Source organism: Nycticebus coucang, chromosome 10 (assembly GCF_027406575.1).
Source record: "Nycticebus coucang isolate mNycCou1 chromosome 10, mNycCou1.pri, whole genome shotgun sequence".
In the NCBI taxonomy this organism is placed as follows: domain Eukaryota; kingdom Metazoa; phylum Chordata; class Mammalia; order Primates; family Lorisidae; genus Nycticebus; species Nycticebus coucang.
In genome coordinates, this window is record NC_069789.1 from 84,939,391 (window position 1) to 84,964,385 (window position 24,995).

The window sequence follows — 24,995 nt, forward strand, 5'->3', positions numbered from 1 at the left end:
AAAAAAGGCTGGATTTCAAAGGCAATTCTGAGATGGAAGCCACACAACTCCGATGGGCACAGGGACAGAAAGGGGAACAGGAGTTACAGCAGCTGGGTGACTGTTCGTATCAGGAAGCATAGCAAAGAATATAGGAGATACAGCTACAGCAGGAAACATGATGAGTTCAATTCTGGCTATGGTTTTTCACAGAAACTAAATCTAGGTATACAAAATCAAACCAAATAGGAGGTGGGTGCAATTCTCTGAGAAGCTGTGGAAAAACTCAGAATTTTTTTCCTAGGTTTTCTTGCATTAACTAGATTTTACTGTATTCTCTAGATGCAACTCCGGCACATTACCAACCCCCGCTTGATGCACTGAGATTTCAATTCCAGAACACAGTCACCCCATTTCCTGAGGTGTGCCTGTGACCTAAAACCAGCACTGCTCATCCTTGAGAACTGCGTAGAACACAAGAAGTTAAAGAAGTCTGCGGAGAGGGCAGTCAGTGCCTGATCTGAGAAACTGTATGGGAAACTGACATTGATCCATGACAAAATTCTTGAGCACTTTGAAATGTGAGCAACCAAGCAAGCCTCCCAGGAACCAGAATGAGTTTAGGGGGCGGCACCTGTAGCCCAGTGCGTAGGGTGCTGGCCCCATGTACCGAAGGTGGCAGGTTTGAACCCAGCCCCAGCCGAACTGCAACAACAACAGAACGAGTTTAGGAAGAAAACCTTATGTCAAAATAAATTTCATGTATTTTCTTTATGAAGCAAGATAGAAAAGGGAGAGTTGGGGAAAAAGAAACAAGGTGAGAGAAAAACGTGAGAGGGGCGATAGAGAAAGGAAAGAACCTCTGGAGGGGAGTTATAAAGTGCTAACAAGTCCAGGAGAATAACAACTGTTTTCAAATAGCGAGAGAGCTATTGTGGTGAGAGACAGCTAGACTTTCTCTAGAGAAATAAGAAAAAGCAAAGTCAGAACCAATAAGTGGAAGTTACTCATGGCAAGAGAGACCGTGATTCAATTTCAGAAAGATCTTCATAGCATTTTAGGCTGTTTAAATAAAAATTGGCTTCAGTGAACACCTCCTGGCTGGAAGTGCTTGAGGCAAGGCTAATTGACCATCTTCTTGGGTGTTTGCAGAGTGGTTGTCTGCACTGGGAGGGAAATAAGTGATTTTGAATTTTCTTTCTAGTTCACGGATTCTGGCGTCCCTTGGTTCTGATCTGCCACCCTCTGCTGTCATCATAGGCTATCATAGTGTCCCGCTTCCTAGCACACCCACACTCTGTCTTTGTAACTTTGGCCTCTTGTCCCAAGTTCCTGGCCTGGCCATGATATCCAGGCATCAACATGGGCACACCTCTGCTTAATGGCTGCGGAAGACAAAATAATACATTCTTCGGTCCCAGAGTCACATTTCTTCTAAGAGTCCCACATGCACATGAGTTTCTCAGTGAACCAGGTCAACATACAAGGACTCTTACCCTCTCCAGTCTTCTTTTTGTTGTTGTCATCTTTAATTTTGGGGGTGGTTTATCCTATTATAAATTTTTAAATTCTTATTATTTCAAATTGATACAGTAGTTGTACTATTCGTGGGGTGCAGTGTGATATTCCAATACTGTTTGTGATGGGTGCTCGTCCATTGAGGGTAATGTCCTCTTTCTGACTCATAGTTGAGAACATGCTCGAAGCAGCGAGCAAGAGGCTGGCTTACTACGCTGAAGTTTACCTCTGTTACTAGTAAACCAACCGGGCAGCCCATGTCGAGGGATTACTGGCTGTTTACATGCCTCTATGGATCTAGCAGAACTCACTCCCCAAAGAGTCTTCCTTCCTGTCCCTCCTTCGTCACTAGCATGTCCCCAGGTGAGGGACAGCTCTTCTGGCACACAGGCAAAATGAGGATTCCCTCAGGCGCCGGGACTCCTGATGAAGGACTTGGTGCAGTGCTGGTGCTGGTGACCTCATTTTGCTCCCACCAGGCCTCTTGCCTGGCCAGTGAGATTCCTCGCTCACTCTCACTCTGACATACAGAGCTTGTTTGCTCTTTGCAGGGGGAGAGAGAAAGAGGCACACTTCTGGGCTCAGGGGCCCTCCTGGCAGGGTGGCTTGATTGTGGAGTGTTAAACAGGTGCAGAAGAGAAGACACACCCGGGAGCCTTGCCAGATTCCCACATCTTCTCCAAAACATGCCCTGACTGTAACAGCCCTAATCTGCCTATAGCTTTACCTATAAATCCTGACATGAACAAGGGGGGAGCCAGCCTCTAGGCCCCTTTTGCTGCTTCATCCAACCACACAGTGCGCTGTGGATGTGAAAGGAAGGAGGCATGTAACAGCATATGCCAAAATCCAGATTTACAAAGTAGCCCAATAGGCAGAGGTTCTTTGCAGCACCAAAGCTTTCTACTGGCTTTATGAAAATATTCCTGGAAATGTAAGTTATTTCCAAGTGGATGTGTGTGTATAACAGTACCTACCTGCTCCTGAAGTCAGGTGCTAGGGATTTACTTTACACTGAATTTTTATAAGCCATTGCCAAGCAAGAAATGAGATACTGCATCTTGGAAATAGTATTAAGTATCCCTCTAGCAGAGGATTTGATTTACAGAAATGTTATTTACCCTGCACCCTCGTAGAAACACACCAGAGTGCAAAGCCGACACATCCAGAATTTGCTGTGGGTACATTGTTTCAGGAAGATCCGTCTGTAGCTTCCTCCCACTTGGGGTTCCCCAGAGCCCAAGCACAGATGGGGAACTCTGGTGAGAAGAGAGGATTAGAGAATCTCTGTGTGGGTGGAGCCACCCTCAGCCTCCTGAGGCCTGTCTTCTGCATCCCAAAGAGCCACTGGGATGCCCAAAGGAAGAGGGACAAAGAGTATGGGCAGATTCAACTGGAGACGCTGTTTCCCTCAGAACATTAAGTATCTGAGGCTCAGATGATATCTCTGATTAAATAATAATCATTTCACTGTTGGGTCCCCTATTTTAAAGGTTGAGTGTTGATTGTCCTTCCTATCAGTTGTGTGACACCCTCTGAAACTCAATGTCCTCATCTGTAATATGGGTGTCTGAACAGCACACTCTCATAGGGTCCTTATTAGGATAATTCCATTAATGTTTATAGAGCACTTAGTAAATGTTGGGCATATGAGGGACAATATATATCAGTGATTATTTTTTACTAATGTCATTAATATTTCATAGTATAGAAATAATTCTTTGCTTTCTTTTCCTAAGCTAAATTGAATTTGACCCACTCTTCTTGCCCTCTCAGAACCAGTCATTGTCTTTGCAACCTTATTCTTTTCTTCCTATGGGAGAATCAGAGAGATTGGTGAGAGCATGCTGTTTTGTTCTATGCTTCAATACTGTACAGAGGCCATGCGCTGAAATCCCGTTCACAAAGGGCTCTGCCTGTCAGACATATAAGCCCTGCAGTGGACAATACCTCTGATTGTGCCCGATCTTCACAGCAGTCAAATACCCCGGCAGAGCTCCCTCCTGCCTGCCCCATCCCTCCCATGCAGTCATGGTTTCTGCAGTTGCTTTTCTTAGGATTGGACAAATCAGTCAGGTGAACAAGTGAGATCCCGTTGATTTAGTTTGAGGGAGAGGCGGGAGGGCAGGACCACAACCCCACTGAGTCCAAACTGTCACCTGCAGCCCGGCCTGCCTGCAGCTTCTTGAGAGCAGGCTTGGTTGCTGCAGCCCTGGGAAGGGAGGACGGTGACGAGCCCCACTAGTCTCTCACACAGACTCTCTACCGTGCCAGAGACCTCGCCCACTTCTAAGCATTTGCTCCCATGGGTCTGCCCTGATCTCTCTGAGGCCTTTTCTCCTTCACAGCAGTGTTCCCAGACCTTGCTGAGCGGCCAGCACACAATATCCAATGAATGCATGCTAAATGAGGAGGTGCCCTGCCACGGCCACATGTCACTCACTGTTCTAAGCTCCATGTACTGAAATAATTTTCTTGTGGGAGCTGTGGGAAGCTCTGAGGTGGGAGAAATGTGGCAGAAGCTGAATAAAGAAAAATATATATATTGAGAATCCTTGACCCAGAAAAAGCTCTTCTCTTGAAGGGGGTTGGGGGGAACCACATGACTAGCCAGTGTCCCTGTCTGCCTGCCTCTGTGTCATGACAGTTTCCAGATGAAGTCTACCTCACTCCTTTTTACATGTACACATCTTTAAGAAGCAACTCATTCATGAATAAAATTAATTATTTCTCGAAGCAAAAATTAATCCTCTTTTTCTCTGCCTGACTGACTCAAGATCTCTCTACTAAATCTCATCTGAAAATAAAACTGATTTTGCCTTCTCCCCTTGGCCGTCCCAGGCGCTCCCTTCATTTCATGAACATCTTTATTTTCACATTTTCTCTCTACAGACCATCTTTGCAATCTTATCTGAACCAGGATAGCTAATCTGGATGCTAAGAGATGTGGAGAAAATTTGGGACAAGAGTCACTGTGTCCCGGAGGAACTTGGGACTGGCCCCCAAAGAATCCATCTGATGCAGCGTCTGTGAACCAAATCTCTCCATCAATCGTTGAGAACATATTCAATGTCAACATCTCTGTTCCCCCGCGCTTGATGCAATGCATTCCAGTGTGCTGTCTGGTGTGTATGCTGTCACTCAAACCAGACTGCTGACCTCCCAGATATCCGGAGGCCGCTGCTTTCTCCTGCTATAGTGCCTGGCATCCTGCTTTTCACAAAAGGAGATGTTCCATAAATACTTGTGAGAGGACAGAGTGAATGCCTGGTGTGGTGAGCTTACCCTGAATTCAAATTCCTAAGCACAAATGATGCCAAATTTTTATGTGAACCAGAACTCTTCCAGACCCTGAAAACACTGCCTCATGTTTTCTCACCAGGTGAGTTTTCATGCTCCATTTTTCCAAAGCAGAAATGGAAGGAATTGCCTTTAGTTCTACCTTCTCTAAACATGCAATTATTTTTCCCTACATCTTATTTACTCCTTAATGCTGGAGAATGGTATTCCCCTCCATCTGAGCATGTTTTGATACTGTACCCTAGTAGAAATCAATGTCTAAAAGATACTTTTGGCATTTTAGAGGGATAGAGTATGGCAGAAGTAACCAATGGGGAAGAAACAGGGACAGGAGGGACATAGTGATGTACTTTTTGACATGTGTTCTAGACACATGGGACTGGCTGTCAGTTCCTCAACCACATCTTGCACTCCTTGGCCTTTGGGTGTACTGTTCCTGTGCCCATAGCCTCTACTGGGAGTCTCCAGGCATCTGTCAGGCTGTGCCTACACATCACCTCTTATTCCAGTCTCCCTTGACCTTTCTGTGCAGAGTAATCTAGCACTTGCTTCAAATGTACTTAATCTGTAAGTTCCATAAGATCAAGACCATTTTGTTCGTGGTTTATAATCAGAATCTAGTGCAATAATAAGCACAAAGTTGATCTCAGAAATGTTTATTGAGTGAATGAATAGGTCTCTGCTTATGCTCTTGAGTTGTAGCTGTTTGTTCGTGTGCTGTGTCTCCTTGCTCCAAGGGAGCAGAACGTTTTTTCATTCAGTTCTTTGTGTGCACATAACATGGTCTTCATGTAGGTCTGCCACACTGGTGTGGTATGTTTCCATGGCAGAGCTGGAAATAGAATTCTGCACAAGGATGAGGACATGCTGGGACTCATCATTCAAACACTTCTGGAATCAAATTTCCTGTGTGAAGGTCAAAAACACCTTGCGCTGGGTCTCCATACTAGATGGGAAATTTATATGTCACAGGGGCTGTGTGGTTAGCCAGCACCGGCCTCTTGATTAAGGCAACAACCAAATATTTTGCTCTGTCCCTCTTTTGCCTCCTCGCCCCTGAGGACCAGGAAATAGTGTCTGTGATAGGGATGGCAAGCTCATCAATGCCACATTGCTTCTAATTTTGCTCTCCTTTCTCTCTTTCCATTTCCACAAACTCCCTTGCAGTCACAATGTAAACCCAGTGAGATGTTTCAGTTTACTCCAGGGCCCCCTGGTTTCTGCAGAAAGCTAACCTCCTCCCTTTCCCATCCTACCCACCTGAGAAGCACAGCTTCCCCCATAGAACCCCACAGCCCTGTGACAAGGCTGCCTTTCCCTCCCTCAGTGGCTGGAACGAATGCCTCGGAAATCTCTGGGATTTACCCAGGCCGACCGAGGTTGCCTTTGGTTGCCGTTTATTTATGCAGACTGTGATCTCTTAATTGGAGATGGTGCCTCTCCCAGGGTTCGCTGTTTATCTGAATCAGTATTTGTTATTCGGTGAGACGTGGCCCGGATTATGAATCAGCTCTGCAGCCCCTCCTGTGGTTGCTTCCAAGCTGCTACCTGCTGCCTCACCTCGCTTCTCCAGGGAGGCCCCTGCAGGCTGCTCCCAGGCCCTCTAGCCTTTTCTATGGTTAAACTTTCTCTCCCAGCTGCTGTACCTATTCTTATGAGTTCGGGTGCCTCGGCACTCATAAATCCTAAATTTAACCTCCCTTGACTACTATTCTATTTCATTGGTAACATCTCCTGTAAATATTCTCACTGCTTCAAATGCATTGTAGGGGAAGCTGCCTTCCCCTCACAACTTCTTGGCTGCTCCACCCTGGCTTTTGTGTTTATCCCCTCTCCCTCTCCAAACACTTGTTGAATGCTTGTGCAGCCCTCTTCATGCTCTAAGGCCACGCCTGTCCATCTGGGCACCTTGTTAAAATGCAGATTCTGATTCTGCAGGTCTGGGTAAAGCCTGAGATTCTGCGTTTGTCACACCTCTCGAGGGATGCTGATGTGGCCGGCCCAGGGACTACATGCTGAGCAGCATGGATCAAATATTTGGCTTTTCAGATTGACTATTGTTGATATATATAAAAGCTACTGATTTGTGAGTATTGGCTTTGTATCCTGAGACGCTGCTATATTCCTTGATCACTTCTAAAAGTTTTGTAGTTGAGTCCCTGGGATTTTCCAAGTATAGCATCATATCATCAGCAAAGAGTGAGAGTTTGAAGGGTACATGTGAAATTTACTAAATGAAGAATATAAGTGTCTTAACACAATAACTAAGAAAATATCGTGAAGACTATGATAACCAGTTAGATGAAAATATTTCAAATTGTATATAAAACCAGCACATTGTACCCATGATTGCATTAATGTACACAGCTGTGATTTAATAATTTTTTTAAAAAAAGAGTGAGAGTTTGGTCTCCTCTGATGCTATTTGGATATACTTGATTGGACTCTATTCCTTTTACAGAAGTGCCAAAGAAGATGAAATATTTGGGAATTTACCTACCAAAGGACATGAACGATCTCTATAAAGAGAACTATGAAACTCTGAAAAAAGAAATAGCTAAAGATGTTAAAAAATGGTGAAACATACCATGCTCATGGCTGGGAAGAATCAACATTGTTAAAATGTCCATACTACCCAAAGCAATATACAGTTTAATGCAATCCCTATTTAATAAGCACTACTGTCATAAAAGATCTAGAAAAAAATAATACTTCATTTTATATGGAATCAGAAAAAAAAAAACATTAAATAGCCAAAACCATTACTCAGAAATAAAAACAAATCAGGAGGAATCATGATAGCAGACTTTAGGCTATTCTATAAATCTATAGTGATCAAAACAGCATGGTACTGGCACAAAAATAGAGAGGTAGATGTATGGAACAGAATAGAGAACCAAGAGATGAACCCAGCCATTTATCATCATTTGTTCTTTGATAAGCCTATCAAAAACATAAATTGGGGGAAAGATTCCCTATTTAACAAATAATGCTGGGTGAATTGGCTGGGGATTTGTAGAAGACCGAAACTGGTCCCCCTACTATCTCCTACTATCCCTCCCACCCCATCCCCATCCCTCTTCCTCCCCTTCCTTCCTTCATCCTAGGCTAAAGTTGTGTTTCACAAATGTCCTAATGCTATAATTGGGTAAATGAGGTGAAAGCTATGCTGATTAGTATGATGTAAACACTCCAATTTGTGCAAATAATCCACACACTGAAATTGGCATAAATGTATTTATGATCTATGTACAAAAGAATACAAAAAATAAAAATAAAGTAGAAGTTAAAAAAAAAAAAGACTGAAACTGGACTCTCACCTTTCACCATTAACAAAAATTGATTCTCACTGGATAAAAGATTTAAACTTAAAGATGAAACCATAAAGATACTTGGAGAGAGTGTAGTGGAAACACTTGAAGGAATTGTCCTGGGAGAATATTTTACGAGGAGGACCCCCGGGCAATTGAAACAATACCAAAAATATATTACTGGGATCTGATCAAACTAAAAATTATCTGCACAGCCAAGAACACAATAAGTAAAACAAGCAGACAGCTCTCAGAATGGAAGAAGATATTTGCAGGTTATTTTTCTGACAAAGGTTTGATAATCAGAATCCACAGAGAACTCAAACTAATAAGAAAAGAACATGTGATCCCATTTCATTGTGGGCAAGAGACTTGAACAGAAGCTTCTCTGAAGAAGACAGGCGCACGGCCTACAGACACATGAAAAAATGCTCATCATCTTTAATCATCAGAGAAATGCAAATCAAAACCACTTTGAGATATCATCTAACTCCACTAAGACTAGCCTATATCACAAAATCCCGAAACTACAGATGTTGGCGTGGATGTGGAAAGAAGGGAACACTTCTGCACTCCTGGTGGGAACATAAACTAATATGTTCCTTTTGGAAAGAAGTCTGGAGAACACATAGGGAACTAAAAGTAAGACCTGCTGATCGATCCTGCAATTCCTCTACTAGGTATACATCCAGAAGACCAAAAATCACTTCACATCAACAATATTTGTACCAGAATGTTTACTGCAGCCCAATTCATAATTGCCAAGTCATGGAAGAAGCCCAAGTGCCCATCAACCCATGAATGGATCAACAAACTGTGGTATATGTACACCACAGAATATTATGCAGCCTTAAAAAAGATGGAGACTTTACCTCTTTCATGTTTATACAGATGCAAACTTTTCCCAAAATGTGTACAGAATACAATGTCCCTTTTATAGTGAAGATGGAGCTGGAACATATTCTTCTTAGTAAAGTATCTTAAGAATGGAAGAAAAAGTATCCAATGTACTCAATACTATTATGAAACCAATATATAATCACCCATACTTTCATATGAAAGATAAAACATAACTATAGTCCAGGATGAAGGAGGGAAGAGGAAAGTGAAGGAAGAGGAGGAGGGAGGTTGGGTGGAGGGAGGGTAATCAGGGGGATCTCACCTATGGTGCATATTGCAAGGGTACACGTCAAATCTATTGAGTAGAGTATAAATGTCTTAACACAATAATTAAGTAAGTGAGTAAAGGCTATGCTAACCAGTTTGATGTAAGCATTCCAAATTGTATATGAAATCAGCACATTGTACCCCATAAATGCATTAATGTACGCAGTTATGATTTAATAAAAAATTAAAAGAAAAAAATTGGCTTTTCCTGTTACCCACTTCCTTCACATCTAAGCTATCACTAAATCTTATTTTTCACCCTGATGAGTTCCAAACAGATTGTCTTTCCTTGGGGTTGTTGCTCTGGTGCCTCCGAAAAGTCCTGTCGCCTCGTTAACTGCCATCATTCACCACATCACTGGACTCTGCCCCAGCCTGCCCTACACCCTCTTGGTTTTCAGTTCTGTCCTACTTTGGTTCTAGAAATTTGCAAACTTTTCCCAAAATGTGTACAGAATACAATGTCCCTTTTGTCAGTGAAGATATTTACTTAATTGTGTCTTGTCTTGTTATGTTTTCTTCCCAAAAGACGGCTAACATCCCCCCAGACCCCTCCCTTCCAGAGACAGGGAGATAGAGAAGGAGATAGCGGAGGTCGCAGCGACTAAGGTCAATGTTTTAGAATTCCACCTCACCTTGCTTCCTCCCAACCATCACGTTATACTCTTAATTTTAATTTATTCTTTCCGAGTTTTAAGTGTTTCATCATAGCAGCTTGGAGTTTTTCCAATCCCATGATTATCTCTCTATTAAAACCTTAATACAAAAAGGAAATTAAAAAAAAAAAAAACAGACTGCTCATTACTTTGATTTGTAGCAAAGAGAGAATGGAACATTACTGCTAAAGTGTTTTGAGAAACCATATTTACATTTGCATCGGCTCCATTTAGGTGCCTGATTAGGCTGCGTGTTACGATGAAGATGCACTCACCAGTCACAGGGAAGTGGTGTGGTCTGGAGTAATGAGCAGGAGACTTCAAGTCAGGAGCCCTGAGTGTTGTTCCTGGCTGCGACTGGCTTCCTCTTTGACCTTGAGTAATTCTGTCACTACCTTAGACACTAATACACCCTCCTAGGATGGCTATGAGAGATTGTGGGTGTTTACTGCATTAGGGACTATAGGGTGGAGCAAGGGAGGAGAATCTTGGAGGTCACATATGGAACTGGAGATAGGATCTCTGCTCTTCTAGTTCTTTCTATAACCCTATGAAGAGACATGTCCGAGAAGTGGTCTGATGGCTCAGATCTTGGTTTGGCAGGGCTTAAGCACAGGCTGAGAGGTTGTTCAATGAAATTTAAAAGACTGCTGAAAATCGGTGAGATGCTCAAGTCCACCTAGGTGGGCTTAGCCAGAGTGCATGTTGTCTCTCTTCTCTTATTGGTGCCATCTGAGACTGCATTTCATCTGGGACTATGGAGCCAGCAGTGCCTGTCCTCTGAAGGGCATGAATAAGAAAGGCCCACTTAGTTAGCAAGCCCAGATTTTAAGGGCAAAAGCTGAGCCCACAACAGCTCTAATATATGCTGGAACCAACTGTTCTCTCTAGTAGCCCACAGGCCAGTAAAAGTGTGTCCCAGAGAAGAAGCAGTCATTATTCAGTTGCATCCCTCACCTCCTTCAAAAAGCTGAGGTTGTAAAAGATTAATATACTCTAAAAAAGGAAGGAAAGAGAACAATTATTCCCCATTCTAACATAGGTTGTCAAATGCTAAGCCCTCAGTCAATATTGTAGCAAAATAGCATCATGGTTCTCACTTTATTACCATTACTCATAGGCTAATATTTATTGAGGACAATCTAATAATAATAGGTAATATTTATTAAGCACTATTCTAAGTGCCTGGCATCAATTAATTTATTTCATTTTGACACCAATCCATTTGGTGGGCCCTATTATTGTCCCCATTTTATAAATATGGAAAACAGGAAACAAAAAAAACTAAGTAACTTGTCCAACCAGCTAGTAAGCCACAGCCCCAGGAACGGAGATTCCTGGTTCCAGAATCTTCACTCTTAACCACCTATGCCCACAGGAATACAAATTGTAATGGAGAGAACAATCTCTGGGCATCCTTGGTTAGAGAGACAGAAGCTATTTCAGAATCACTACCCATCTTCTCAAAGTAAGAACACCCTCTTCTATCCAAATAGGAATAGGTAGAATTTGGAGTTTAATATCACAACCTTGCTGCTCAATAGCTATGGAGCTATTCAACAGCTAAAAGGGAAAGAAAGTCTCTCTCCTGCTGTGTGAAAGACCTTCAAGTGCTTCTGTACCAAATATTCTTGCCCCATTGGCAAGTCTCATTCTTCTTTCACGGTCCATTCCCCTTCACATATGGAAAGCACATATGGATACCATCTGATTTCTAGGTCCCAAAAGCTTCCTTAAAGAATGAAATGAACCATTAGTTATGTCTGAGACCCCATATTTCCCCACAAAGCATTTCTAATATTGACTGTAATTTGTTTTCTCCCTCTGTCCTTTTGGGTAACAGGAGAGAAATCTGGGGATGACTATTAAGATATGTTTTACCAGTTCTCTGTGACCTGCTTTAATCAGTGCAAGGCAAGCAGGGTCCCGATTTTTTTTCAGAGGAAATCACCACTACATTCAAAATGGGAAGGGATAAGAGTGAATTCCCACTGGGATAATGTAGAGCCCTCTATGTGTCCATGAAACCAACATTTTGCTTAATAACTAAAGGGAGCACTCCTACAATGTTCCCAAAGCAGCGGTGTGTGACCATTCTCTCTTTGCCCCACCAAAGGGTCGCAAATCAGAATACTGCCTTCCTGTCAGAATGACTGGTTACTGTTTCCCCAAGTATAGGTTCATGTGCAGTAACTGACCCCAGAGAAACAGAATGGCACAGTGTAAGGGTTTGTCACATTAAATGATTAGAAAACCATTACCAACTGATAGAACAGTTGATGGTGCAGAAATGATTACAGACACTCCCCGCGGGGCAGCTCTGAGCTGCTGCCCAGGCGTTAAGTGGCTGCTGGACTATCCAGACTTGGAACTAGAGCTTGATAACAAGAAAAATCTGCTGAGGGAAGAAGGAAAATGATGGCATATTCCCCTAGTTCTTATAGTCCTTGAAATGGAGGGCGGTGTTATGATTCCTAGCCTGACTTCAGTTCCAATACACATTTAAAAAGCTATTTTTGGTGATGATGGTGCTTCTGTAGATTTAGGATAAACTGAAAAGTATAAGATAAATTAAATCTTATTTTACTGGACTGGAGGAATTCTTTGCTTAAATGCATTCTAGAGTGGATTTTATGTATTTTTTTTAGATGGAAAAAGAAACTTTTTGATAAAGAGAAGGATCACTCTGAATTTGCCTTCCCAAATATTTGTGGAGGCATATGTCTGGATTCTGAGATGTTTACTGATAGTCAAGTAAGTGCTCTGCTTTATAGCTCTTCTATTCATCTGCTGTTACCTGAGCAGGTGTTAACACTGCCACCCCCAGCCTGAGCTGACTGCCTCAGTGACTCTGTGTGAATTTCTGCTGTAGTCTTTGGAACAGGTGAAGACCAAAGCCGCAGAAGCAGGGAATGTGAAGTGAGATTCCCCCTTCCTGGACCAGACTGGACGTAAGCACAGTGAGAAGAAATGGCCTCAGAGAAGAGTGGGACAGGGTATTCCTGAAGGCAGGATCTTATCTCTATAGATCACCGCACCCACCAAACACCAGCCCCTCAAGTATCTGATGTTGCTCCTTGGTCTGCACCCCAGCCTGGGAATCATGACCTGGATGGATACCCTGTGCAAAAGGCTGCTGCCTCATCACTTGGGAATCCCCCAGTACTAGACTCAATGCTCCTAAAATCTCATTTCTGAGATCCCTTATAACCTAAACAGGCTTTGTGGTTACTACAGATGTTAAAAAACTCCCAGAGAAAGAAAAATGTCTAAATATATTTTAAGAACCTAGACTCTGGACTCTGACAACTTAGGAGCTATTTCTGGCTCCATGTGCCCTTTTAGCAAGTAGCTTTACTTCTCTGGGCCTCAGTTTCCCCATCCGTAAAAGGGGATGAATTTGTTTCTCCCAACATAGGGCTGTTGGAAGGATTAAATGAAGCAATTTGCATAAGGCATGCCAAGTGTTACATGCAACCAGAGGTCCAAAAATATTATTAATAATATAGTCACATGCATATGCCAAAATGCTAATAACAACCTCTAAATGCTAAAAGAATAGGTGCTTTTGTGGGTTTCATTTCTCTTTGTGCTTTTTTCACGCCTTTTTGCATTAAAAACTAATTTGTAATTAGAAAATAAGTGTCTTTCTAAGAAGAAGAAAAAAAAATCAGCAAGGCTCCCAGAGTTAACTAAATATGCAGGTAAGGTGAGGAGAAAAAGAAAGATGACAAGGAGGAGGGTGCTTGGAAAGAGGGATCAAGGAAGTCTGAATTTGGAGAGGCACTCGTGGGAGCCCTGAGGCTTGCTAAGTCACCCAGGTAAGGACTTGGAGGCACGGTCTACCTTTGAAGCGCTGGTCCAGCAGCCAGGAACATGTGCCTGGCTCCTCCCATCTGACAGTGGGTTGGGCCAGGGTCACATTTTTCTGCCAGCTGAACCTGTGTTGTTGACAAGGGTGAGGGTAGGTTTGTCCCTGACCCTGCCAAGTTCCCGAGACCTCTGAGGCGGGAGATAGAGCTGCCCTTCCTTTATCTGTATGTCTAAATAATTACGACTCGTAAAATTATCTAACCCATTAGTTAAAACCTTGCCCCAGCGTTTGACTCTGACCTCCTACAGCAGCATGGGCGACATGCTGCTTCCACGCTGCCTGATTTGTCCTCCATTTATAAGCAGCACAGCCTATAAATAGAAACCCTTTTGCTAAGTTCCCCAGGAGGCATCAGCAGGTTTTCCAGCTTGTATGTGTTTTCTTTTCCTTTTTTAAAAAACCAACATGGTAGGCTTCTTTCTCCTGTCTGATGCTCCAACGCCTTTCACCCCTAGTTCAGGGTGAGGGAGCTCCAGCTGGCTTGGCCGGCCAGCCGGCCGGCGGGGCTGGGAAGAGAGCCCCATCTCGGTGGAGGAGGTCCCCGGTCCCCACTCACCTGTATATCCTGTACCTGGTGGTGAAACCCTGGCGGTGCCGCTCCATGAAGTCAGCATACTCCTGAGCGCGGTGGAAGGGGCCCCGGTCTGTGAGCAGCCAGTCCAGGGGGTGCTGGCCGGCCGCGGAGACATGCTGCTCCGGGGCCACAGCGGCCGCCGTGGCCGAGACCGCCAACACCCAGCCGGGCAGGCCGAGCGCCAGCAGCGCTGTCCATGGGGCCGCGGGCCCGAGCCCTCTACACCGAGTGCCACGCTGCCACCTCATGCTTCCCCCGCGCGGTTGGTTTCTTCATTCTCTCGCCAGGCTCTCCCCCTCTGCGCCGCTCCTCCAGGGCTCGGAGCTACAAAAGTACAAAAGGCCATGTCATTTGGGGACCAAGTCTGACCCCCTTCCCCCTAGCTGTGAACGTCAACAATACACAGAGGGGGCAGGAACTGTCCGGAAACCCTGTCTCCTGGTCACTCAACCTGGTCCTAGGCGTTCAACTAAGTGCTCCGGGTGTATCATTTCACGTAATCCTTAAAACAAACCTATGAAGGAACGCTATTGACAACAATTTACCTACAGAAGACGAGGCTTAGAGAGATGAAGAACGTTGCTCCAGTCCACACAGCTATTCAGTGGTAAAGCCAGAATTGGAACTCTGGGGTTCTGACTCTCAACCCTTGTGTTAGATTTGCTACCTTGCTTCCCACCTTGACTCATTCAGCAACATCTGTTCCTGTCTTCCTCCCTCAAAAAGGTTCCGTTTCTTGCTGTGATTGCCTCAGACTGTGCGCTGTCTCTGGAGACTTAAAGTGAGTAGCTAGCAACTCCATTTTTCAGATGGAGATTTGTGAGGTTGAAAAGTAGTGAAGTCCCTTCAGCCACCAGGGCTGGCCTTGCAGCAGAGCATGGGGGCCCTGGGTGCTTGTAAAATATGTAAGAATACGTAATGTGACAGTTCTGGCTTTCCCCCCCACCTCCTTTTGAGACATTTTTTTAATAAAAGAAAAATTAAATATTTTTTAAAACCAAAATCTGTGGGTGAAAGAGAAGCTGGAATTCTCCTCTTGGAATATTCAGCCTAAGAATCTCATGGGACTCTGAATTCACCGGAAATATTCATTTGCCATCAGACTGAGCTTTTAAAGAAAAATTGTTCTCCAACCAGGATTGTAACAAAAATGTAAATATTATTTCAGAGCTGAACGTTGGTGGTGGAAATATGAATATAATGAACTGTATTTTTACAATGATCACCCCATGAGCCTATTCCACACCTCTGTTTGTACTCCATACCTGTCTTCCAGAACCATCACCTGCTTTTCCTCCTGTGGTCTCATAATCCAATAATTGTATTACTGCCATAAAAGGATACAGTTATTTTAGGGGGGGGGAAAAGTAGTGAAGTCCCATTACTGCTATGAAGCTGGGTGAACCTGGACAGGTCACTTCCCTCTCTGGGTTTAGGGTGGTCTCTAGTAAATAAAAAGGCTTGCGTGGTTAATATCTAAGACCTAGTCCAGCAAGGAGCATCCGCTATGTTCTTGTGATGAAGTTCACATAGGGATCAGGTTTGGGGCACTCAGACTACTGTATTGTCTCGTCAGAGATCACGCATGCAAGGTTATTCATCATGCTCGCCGTCCTCACCATGTGGCAGGAGAGTATCACAAGGGCAGGGCTGCACCTGACTGTTCTGTGACTTGTGTCCTTAGACCACAGAGCAGGACTTCAGATACCCTTCTTGAAGGATGAGTAAGTGAATGCATCCTGTCCTCTTGAGTTGGAGGGAAGTTGCCAGGAAAGAAGATTTTGGCCTTCAAAATTTCTGACTGTCTTGTGATTCATCACAGGCCTCTGATTTCTTGCATCTGCACTTTGTCTAAGGATAGCTGGTCACCTTTATAAACCACTGGGCAGATGCAAGGAACTGTTTAGCATTGTGGGGCTTCTAAGAATTATCACCATTTCTTCCCTCTTTAATTTCTAGCACAAGTTGTCAGAATCTGCTCGTCTCCTCTTGCCAGAATGTGCCAGGATGACATCCAACCCCTAGCACCTGTAATTCATGACTTTCTCTGACTGCCAAAGCCCAGAGATAGGCTTACCAAGCATGAGGCAAAGGATGTTAATTCCCTGGCACTTCCAGAATCCTGTAAGGTCAGGCAACATGGGCTTTAGCACTTGATTCATGCTCCCTGCTGGAGACTTCCGCAATTCCTGCCTCAGGCACTCTTGATTGGCTCCAGTTCAAAAAAATCACCAAACTTCCTTAGATCAATGTGAGTCTCAAAGAGGCTGCACAGAGGATGGAAGCACATAGTTATTCTCGATACTCCCAGCTTAAAGGTTGGCCTGAACCTGAGAAGTCACATGCCTAAGCGTCATACTGGATACTTTCAAAAGAGGTACAGTCTCTGCTCAGAAGGAAGGGGAGCAGAAAGGTGAGCGGCCCATGTTCAAGGTCATTCTTCCACTCCGGGGAGTGGGTGCTGACCACCTACTGTGTCATAGCTGACTCTTAAAAGTTGCCTTAGTTCTTATGAGAAGCTTGTTATATGGGCATTATTTTTTTATTATTATTATTAAATCATAGCTGTGTACATTAATGCGATCATGGGGCACCATACACTGGTTTTATAGACCATTTGACACATTTGCATCACACTGGTTAACGTAGCCTTCCTGGCATTTTCTTAGTTATTGTGTTAAGACATTTATATTCTACGTTTTCTAAGTTTCGCATGTACCCTTGTAAGATGCACCACAGGTGGGCATTATTATTTTATGGGACCCAGAGGAATTGAGCTAGGAAAATGCAGAGGTAGAAGATAAGCCTAGATCTGGCTCCATGTCCAGACCTTGCCAAAGAAAGCTGCATGGCCTAGGGAGCTAGAGCAGGCAGAAAGACCCTCGCTTAACGAACTAGTTGAGAGAGCAGCTTAAAGAAGAATAATGAGGCAGCTCCTGCTCTACCACATCTTGAAACATGATAAAATTGCCAAAATTAAAAATGTGATGCTGTCACACAGATTGAACAGCAGATCAATGGTATAGAATAGACAGCTCAGAATTGAATGCTATTATATATAAGAACTTAGTTTATGAAGAAAAGCATCCTACACTAATTGTATGGGGATGAAATATTTTATACATAATTTTGGGAAATTAGTTCCAATTGGAGCAAAAAGTTAAATATAAAAAATAAAATCACAGAAAAAAGGAAAATCCCCAAGTGTTTCATAATAAGCATGCATTACCAGGAAAAAAATGTGATTCAAAACTAAAAAGAAGAATCAGGCTTGCATAGAGAGATGGGTAGGCATTTTTAATATGGATGTAATCTGATGAGCATGCCCAAAATATTTCTTATTTAATCATTCAACACATTCATTTATTGAAGAAGCATAAATGGAGAACTCCTCTCAGTGCCAGACACAACGCTAAGCATTGACAATACAAAAGCAAAGGCTTGTTACATTACCTGAAACTCTACCATTAGTGATTCATTCCTTTTAAGAAATATTGCTGTATTTATTTTTGGAGACATACTGATGGAGGGAAGGGGAAGATGTTCATTTTGGAAAGTGTAGCTACTTGACCCTAGAGGCTAAGGTAGCCAGCACAGCAAGATAGAAACACAGGATGGGGGTGGGAAGACACTGTGGAAGAAAGGATTCTCAGATGGTCCCCAAGATTCCCATATCCTTCTGTGTGAGCCTGTAGGAGAAAGTGAAGTGTCAAAGAGATAAGCTCCAATTGGTCTGGGGGGAGCCAACAGCCATCCTGTGAGCGGCCTCTGAGGCCATGCAGCAGGACCTGCAGATAGATGGACCCTGGGAGCTGAGGGCAACCTCCACATGACAGCCGGAAGGAAAATGGGAAACACGTTCAACCTCATGAAAATACATTCTGCCAACAGCCATGTGAGCTGGAAGAGGACCCTGAGCCCTGGGTGAGAGCTGCTTCCATAGCTCACACCTGGATTATCAGTGCAGTGAGACCCTGCACAAAGAACGCAGTCCACCTGTACCCATGTCCATGACCCACAGAGACTATAAAATAATAAATTTATGTAGTTTGATGTCAGTAAGTTTGTGGTAATTTATTACACAGCAGTAGGGAAATAATGCGAACACACTTAAAAAATAACTATAGCCTCTCCCATCCTACATAAAGCCTGGCCTTTGTGTGAGGGTTCTTCATGCTCCCCAAAGATGATCAGCTGGTATTTTCTGGGTAAGAAGAAGCCAGAGGGGGCAGTTTGTTGTGCAGAGTGATACTGCTCACCTCTCCTAACTTAGCTGGGTCCTTAGGTGATTTATAGACCCCTCAAGGTCAGAAGCCGTGGCTTTGTTTTTGTAATTTCTCCACTTACCCACAGTTGGTCCTCAAAAAAATTTGCTGAATCATTTCCATGCATTTCATCGAGGGGTCCTTGTGAGCAAATGACAATATATGACCTTAGCCCAGCCACAAAACTCTTGGTGTATTAGCCTCCCATGTCATAACACCACAGGGGTAGCCGCCACCTCACTTACCAGGTGATTTTTCCAAGGACAGGTGAGAGCATGCCTGGGAGAAGCAGTGTGCTCTCTGAAGGAAGGCAGCTATATTAAGCCAACGTGTGCTTCTTGTCGTTTTTTGTTTGTAATTATGCTTTTTCAGAGCTCACAATGTGCTAGAACCTGCCTGGTTATGGGAGTATCAGCTTTAGAATCAAATGGTTTTGATTGCCGGGCCAAGTCTGCTGAGCACAGCAAGAATGTCTGCATTCAGTGCTGACGGCTCCTCGGAAAAACCTGGCCTTGGAATCGTACGGCTTCTGCTTCATTGGTTTTTCTCAGGATCTGAAGACACTTTGACTAAAAAAATCTTTTTTTTAAGAAAGAGAAGTTTTAAACAGGTTTCTAAACTTTCTCCAAAAAAAAAAAAAAAAAAATTCTAGAACATGTACCTTCACCTTTTTTAAAAAAGACAAAATAATTGCTGTATTGACAGTTGTGTGAAAATCAGGCTTTTAAAAGGGAACAGCTTTTGGCCATTTCCTCTTTATGTTCCACAAATAATGTCACTAGAAATTTTGTAACAGCAACCTGTCAGGCAAATTGTAATTGGTGGTCCCACTAACAAGCAGTAGGATAAAACCGTTAGCATCTTCCTCATCAGGCCTCCATTTTTTCCTTCTTGTCCTGAAGCTGACCGTGTAAGCAGACCTCCATGCTATACAGTACTATATTAAAGTAATGGCTAAGCTAGTTCCTTGATGAAAAGAATTATAAATTTACTTGTGAAAGCCAAATAATTTCACTTATTTAGGCCACACTGAAGACAGTTTTACACCTAAACGAACAATAAATTAGATTTGCACCATAGGTACAGATAAGCAAGTCATGGGTTTTCCTTTGCTGAATGCATTAGCTTAAATCTGCTCTTTAAGCCATGAATTAAATGGGTCACAGTTTTGTTAACAGAAAATTGAAGACAGGTCGCATGAGAAGCAGCCAGTACCATTTTCAAATAGTGGTGTTTAAACGAATCATGTCTCCACCACTCTCAGATTATTACCTAATTAAGGATTTTTTTTTATTCTTTTGCATCCCCTGTTGTTTTTGTTTTTGTTTTGCAGTTTTTTTCTAGGGCTGGGCTTGAACCCACCACCTCCGGCTTATGGGGCCAGCACCCCACTCATTTGAGCCACAGGCGCCGCCCAATCCCTTGTTGTTTTTAATATCCATTTATACTACGTGAGTAAAAGATAGAGTAATTAGGATTTAGGGCATCAGCTGCTGGGGTATTAGGTCTTGGCAAGAAAGGTAGAAACAGAGGTTTCCTCATTGAAAATTATTTCAGAGGAGGGGGCTGTATCTTGGAGAAGTTAAGGATAAGGATAAGCTATGGTTACAGGCCTGGACAAAAGGTAGCATAGGTGGGAGAGTACTATTACAATTAATAAAATTGTTAATGTTAATTATCATTAATAAATGCCATATAAATCATTTAATGTTTGGATGCAGTGACTGCTTAGGAAACACAGATAACAAAATCACCCCTTTTAACAGATGAAAACACTGACGATACAAATGGGTGAGTGAATTGCATAAGGTCACGTATTTCAGTGGCAGATCCAGGTCCACCTCCCCTAGATCTTATAATATTTACACCTCACCGCGCCTGTTATATGACTTACAGCTATTAAAAAGAAAAGGTTTTGCTACTTCCAGATTGGCACCCTTAGGCAAGTCACTCCCCTCTGGGAGCCTCACTTTAGTGATGACTGAAGGAAAATGATCCCTACGGTCCCACCCAATGCTGAGATTCCATAACTCTCTGCAAACATAAGGGGCACGTACAGAAGGGGAGAGGCATGAAGATTTGAGTCTTCTTTGGAAGGAAGCTTTGTGTTTCAGAAAGGGAGTGAAGCATAAGAAAAGTGAGGTATAAAGGAGAAATTTTGCCTGCTGGAGCAGTGACATTTCATAAAGTGATTAGGCAGTGACATTAAATAAGTTTTCAAGTCATTTAAGTGGTTAATTGGCCAACTCTACTGAAAAGCTGTTTTCTTGAATAAATCCCAGGGTGTCGATGGTTTAAAAAGAAAAATCACAGAAAGTGTTATTTGTTCCTGTCATCTACAACATCTATTTTTTCCTTTTTTTTTATTGTTAAATCATAGCTGTGTACATTAGTGCAATCAAGGGGTACAATGTGCTGGTTTCATATACAATCTGAGATACAACATCTTGATGTAAAACCTCCTGTTTTGATAAGAAAGGGAGGGTAGACAGGAGAAATAATAGGATATTCTTAAGGGCAAGGCTGAACGTGGGGGTACTATCAGCTCAGATTAATGATTTTTATTCTTCCCTTTTGTTGGCACAATTGCCAGCCTCAGCAAGACTAGCCTTGCTGTGTTTGCCTTGATAATGTGGTCCTAGCTGTACTTAGAGCTTCAGCAGCTCCCATCACTTCCACATTTGAACCCAGGCAGGGTGACACCTCCATTGTCACAGTCCTCCCCACATTCCATGACAGGACTTTCAGCTTCACCCCCAGCGCTGACATGGAACTGGCAAGCTACATTTGATGCATTGCCCCACTGCTGCGTGTAGTCAGGAAATAACTTTAAACTGGTGAGGATATGGATAGCCTCATTGCATAGATTTAGTTTTAAAATATTAATGATTATTTATGCAAAGGTAAGAGCTAATCATAATTACTGTTTACCAAATGTTCTTACATTAATTTGCAAACTTCAAGAGAGGAGGCTAGGAGAGGCAGAAGGATTTTCTGGAGGACATTCCGCAAGAAGGCAGAAGTGACACTCAGATACTCCAAGACCTATAACTCAGCCTCGCCTCACCCTCTCCCACCTCTGTCCATCAAACTGTTAATCTGTTAGTAAGCAGTGTCTGTGCACAAGGGCTGTCCTAGGTGGTGGGAGTAATTCTGAAGAACAAGACAGATCCAGCCCTTGCTCTCCTGGGATACGAACAAAACACAGGACTTGAAAATCCTGTAATATACTTTTTAAAATGACACACACACAGCTTTAGTGACATTAGACCCCAAATTTATAGGTTTCTCTGTGTGATCACCAGCCCTTCACTGATCAAGGACAGATTTCATCTGTTAGTTACTGAGGCTTCCTACTTGCCTTCCGGGTATCCTTGGCACTTTTCCTGGTGGGACAAACTAAGAGAGGGGCTTGTCCTGAGCCTTGAATAATAAAGCCAGGGTCGGAGTGTGCAGACCAGGAAGGCCCCTCTGCCCTGGAGCCTCCCTTTAGAGGGTTAGAGGTTCTTCAGTAAAGAGAAAAATTACATGGCTGATCAAATAGAACTTCTCAAAAAAAAGTTGTACATTTCAAAGCCTTTAAAACCTCATCTCTGTGCAGATCCACCTTCCCCCAAACCATTCCCATCATCTTCCTAGTTCAAGAAACTCCAGAAGTTCTTTGTGGCCCTTCAGGCAGTGAGATTCCCCCATCAGCTGTTCAGATGTGGAGTGGTTACAGAATAGAACACAGAGCCCACGGCCTGGCTTCCTTTGTTGGCCCCACCACTTCTAATATGAAAGGGATGACAAAATTGTGCTACTTCCTAGGATTAAAAGTGTTAATATTTGTAAAGCCCTTAAAAAGTACCTGGCCCACGATGGTGAGTGTTGTGTCAATTTATTCCCTATTCTTTTTTTTTTTTTCCCCATTCTTCCAACACAGTTTAGCAGAGCCAAAACAAGTCCAAAGAGTCCATAAACATCACCTCATCCAATCTGGGATGTTTTTGTCTGTTGGTTTGTTTTATTGTTGCTGTTTACAGGTTAGAAAATTGAAGCTTGAGAAAATAAAGTTTCTGCCAAAAAATATGTCCTCGTTAGTCTTTGGCGGTTCCTATAGGGTCTCCGAGTAGCCTCCCTGGTGCCCGTTACTAGCCTTCCACCGTTAATGATTGCAGCAGCAGACGCAATCCAGGGCACTGTCACCTTTATCCTTGGTCACTTGATTCCCCAATTGTCTGGCTATGAGTCTTGTCCTTGCATTCATTCCTGTCTCTCCTCTCTGTCACATCTTTTAGACACATGTTTTTCAAGAAGCCTTTCAAAGCAAGGCTCCGTGTTGATTACTTCACCTTCCTACAGCCTGTGGTCACCTGATCATGTCATGGTGCTGGAGGAAGGACAGGGACCCTGGTGATTACCTTGCTCCGGGGGCCTCAGCAGCCTAGAGCATACATGGCTGTGTATGTGGGAAAGGTGTGGTATGGAATAGAAGTAGGAAAGGAAAGCAAGAGAGAAATAACTGATATGAGGCATTAAGGTACATTTTTATAGTTTGGAATTTTTTGAAAAATCCTCCAGGAGCTTTCAAAATAACTTTCCGGTTGAGAGCCAGTGATGGAATCCCTTTCCCATTGCACAATAGATGAGAAAATTTCCAGTCGCCAAAGTGTGATCAGTTATTCAAAGTCTCACCCCAATTTTGTTTGGGGCAAAATTAGGACTTGAACTTGGGTGTCTCATGCTAAGCCTACAGCTTGTTCTCTCTCTGTGTCACAAGTTTCAGTGGTAAATTGAAATTTTCAAAATCTGAAACCCATGACTTCCAGGGTTGCCTAACTTATAATCATCTCCAGTTATGAATAGGTAGTGTTACTATGTACCAGACACTGATCTAAACACTTCCCATACGTTAACTCATTTCATTCTCATGAAATCTTGTGAGGTTGATATTGTTATGCCCATTTTTATAGTTAAGAAAGCCCCAGAATGGAGAAACTAATAATGTTCTCCCAAGAAAGTCCTTATACCACCTAAATGACCTATAAACCTAACAGCTACAGATTGAATAAAGGAGCTGCAGTCACATGAGGAAAGCCTAGATTTCTCAGGTCATTCCCAGTTAATAAATTGCTATGGATTGAAGAAAACTCTAAAATCTTAGCGTGTGAAAGCAGGGTTCACCTAAAATCGTTTCCTAGGCTTGGATAAGGGAGTTTAAGCCTCCTGCTTTTCTGGAAGTTGTGCAGCTCCTGTTTAGATGTCCTGGCAGCATGGCCTCATGAGAAGGTGGTGATATTTTCCTTACACTGTCTCAAAAACTGTCATATCAGGCATGTTCCTCTAACCTGGGCCAACCCACAAATGCTGAGTTCCTATGGGTTCTTGTGTTACAGTTGTTCTTTCAAATCTCCAAACTCAACTAAACCTGTGCCCAAGTTTCCCATCCCCTTTCTTCTGCCCAATCTCAACATGTCCATCTAAGGTATAAGGGGCTCCTGTGCCTCTTGCTCTCAGCTTGCCCACTTCCTATTGTAGCAAGATACATCTCAAAGAACTGCTTGTCCTTTTGCCTACTTCTGAATTGCACCACCACCCAGAGTCCCTCTTTATGTGTTCTGGTCAATTGGTTGTACATACTGTACCAAGATTGCCTGAATCATGCCATTTGACCCCTGCCCTTAGGCACAGCCAGGGTCCAGCTACCACAGCTGACCTAATCCTCTACTCTACACCCCTTGCTGACAGCTGGTTCCATTCTCTAAAGAGGACCTTTCTCTGTCCTTGTCTCCTACCACCAGCCTGGCTTCCCTGCCTTAAGCCCCAGCTCACTTCCCAGCAGAGCCCTTGTACACATATAGGCTGGCTTAGGCCTAGGAAGCCAAAATAAACCCAAGCCAATCATATGGAAATAGCTCATTGCTGTGTAGGCTGCAGAATTGAGGTAGGGGTGACAACAACTCTTCATTATGACCTGCAGCCCTCAATGTTACTCTTGCTCTTGGCTTCCTGCCAGGCCTGTCATTGACTCTGAACTTTTAGCCTAAGTTCTACCCTATTTGGACTTTGGCACAGACCAGAATGTAAAATGATAATGCCCCTAGCTGTGCCAAACAGCACATAGCCAAGATGTTACAGATGCAGCTGTGCCCAGCAAACACATTGTTTCCAGGACTGTGTTTGTAAATATATGAGTTGCCTGACAGCTTGTGGAATTAAATATAGATGCTACATCACAAACTCTAGCTAAAATAAACTATACCCTGCTCAATGAATGTCAATAAGTACACTGAGAAAGAATCATTATCCCTTTTTGTAGCACAGTCCAAGAAACTCATCCCTAAGTGTTTTGTTTAGTTGGTTTGTTTG

At 43.2% G+C, this 24,995-nt stretch overlaps 1 protein-coding gene across 2 annotated transcripts in view; it reads right to left on the reverse strand.

The window, feature by feature from the left end:
- Window positions 1-24,995, reverse strand: part of BRINP2 (BMP/retinoic acid inducible neural specific 2) — a 120,609-nt gene that overhangs the window by 46,794 nt on the left and 48,820 nt on the right. For both annotated transcript variants that reach the window (XM_053607616.1, XM_053607617.1), the window contains exon 2: window positions 14,362-14,703. In XM_053607616.1, coding sequence (XP_053463591.1) covers window positions 14,362-14,627 — 266 coding nt within the window. In that variant the 5' untranslated portion in view covers window positions 14,628-14,703. The remainder of the gene's footprint in view (window positions 1-14,361; window positions 14,704-24,995) is intronic.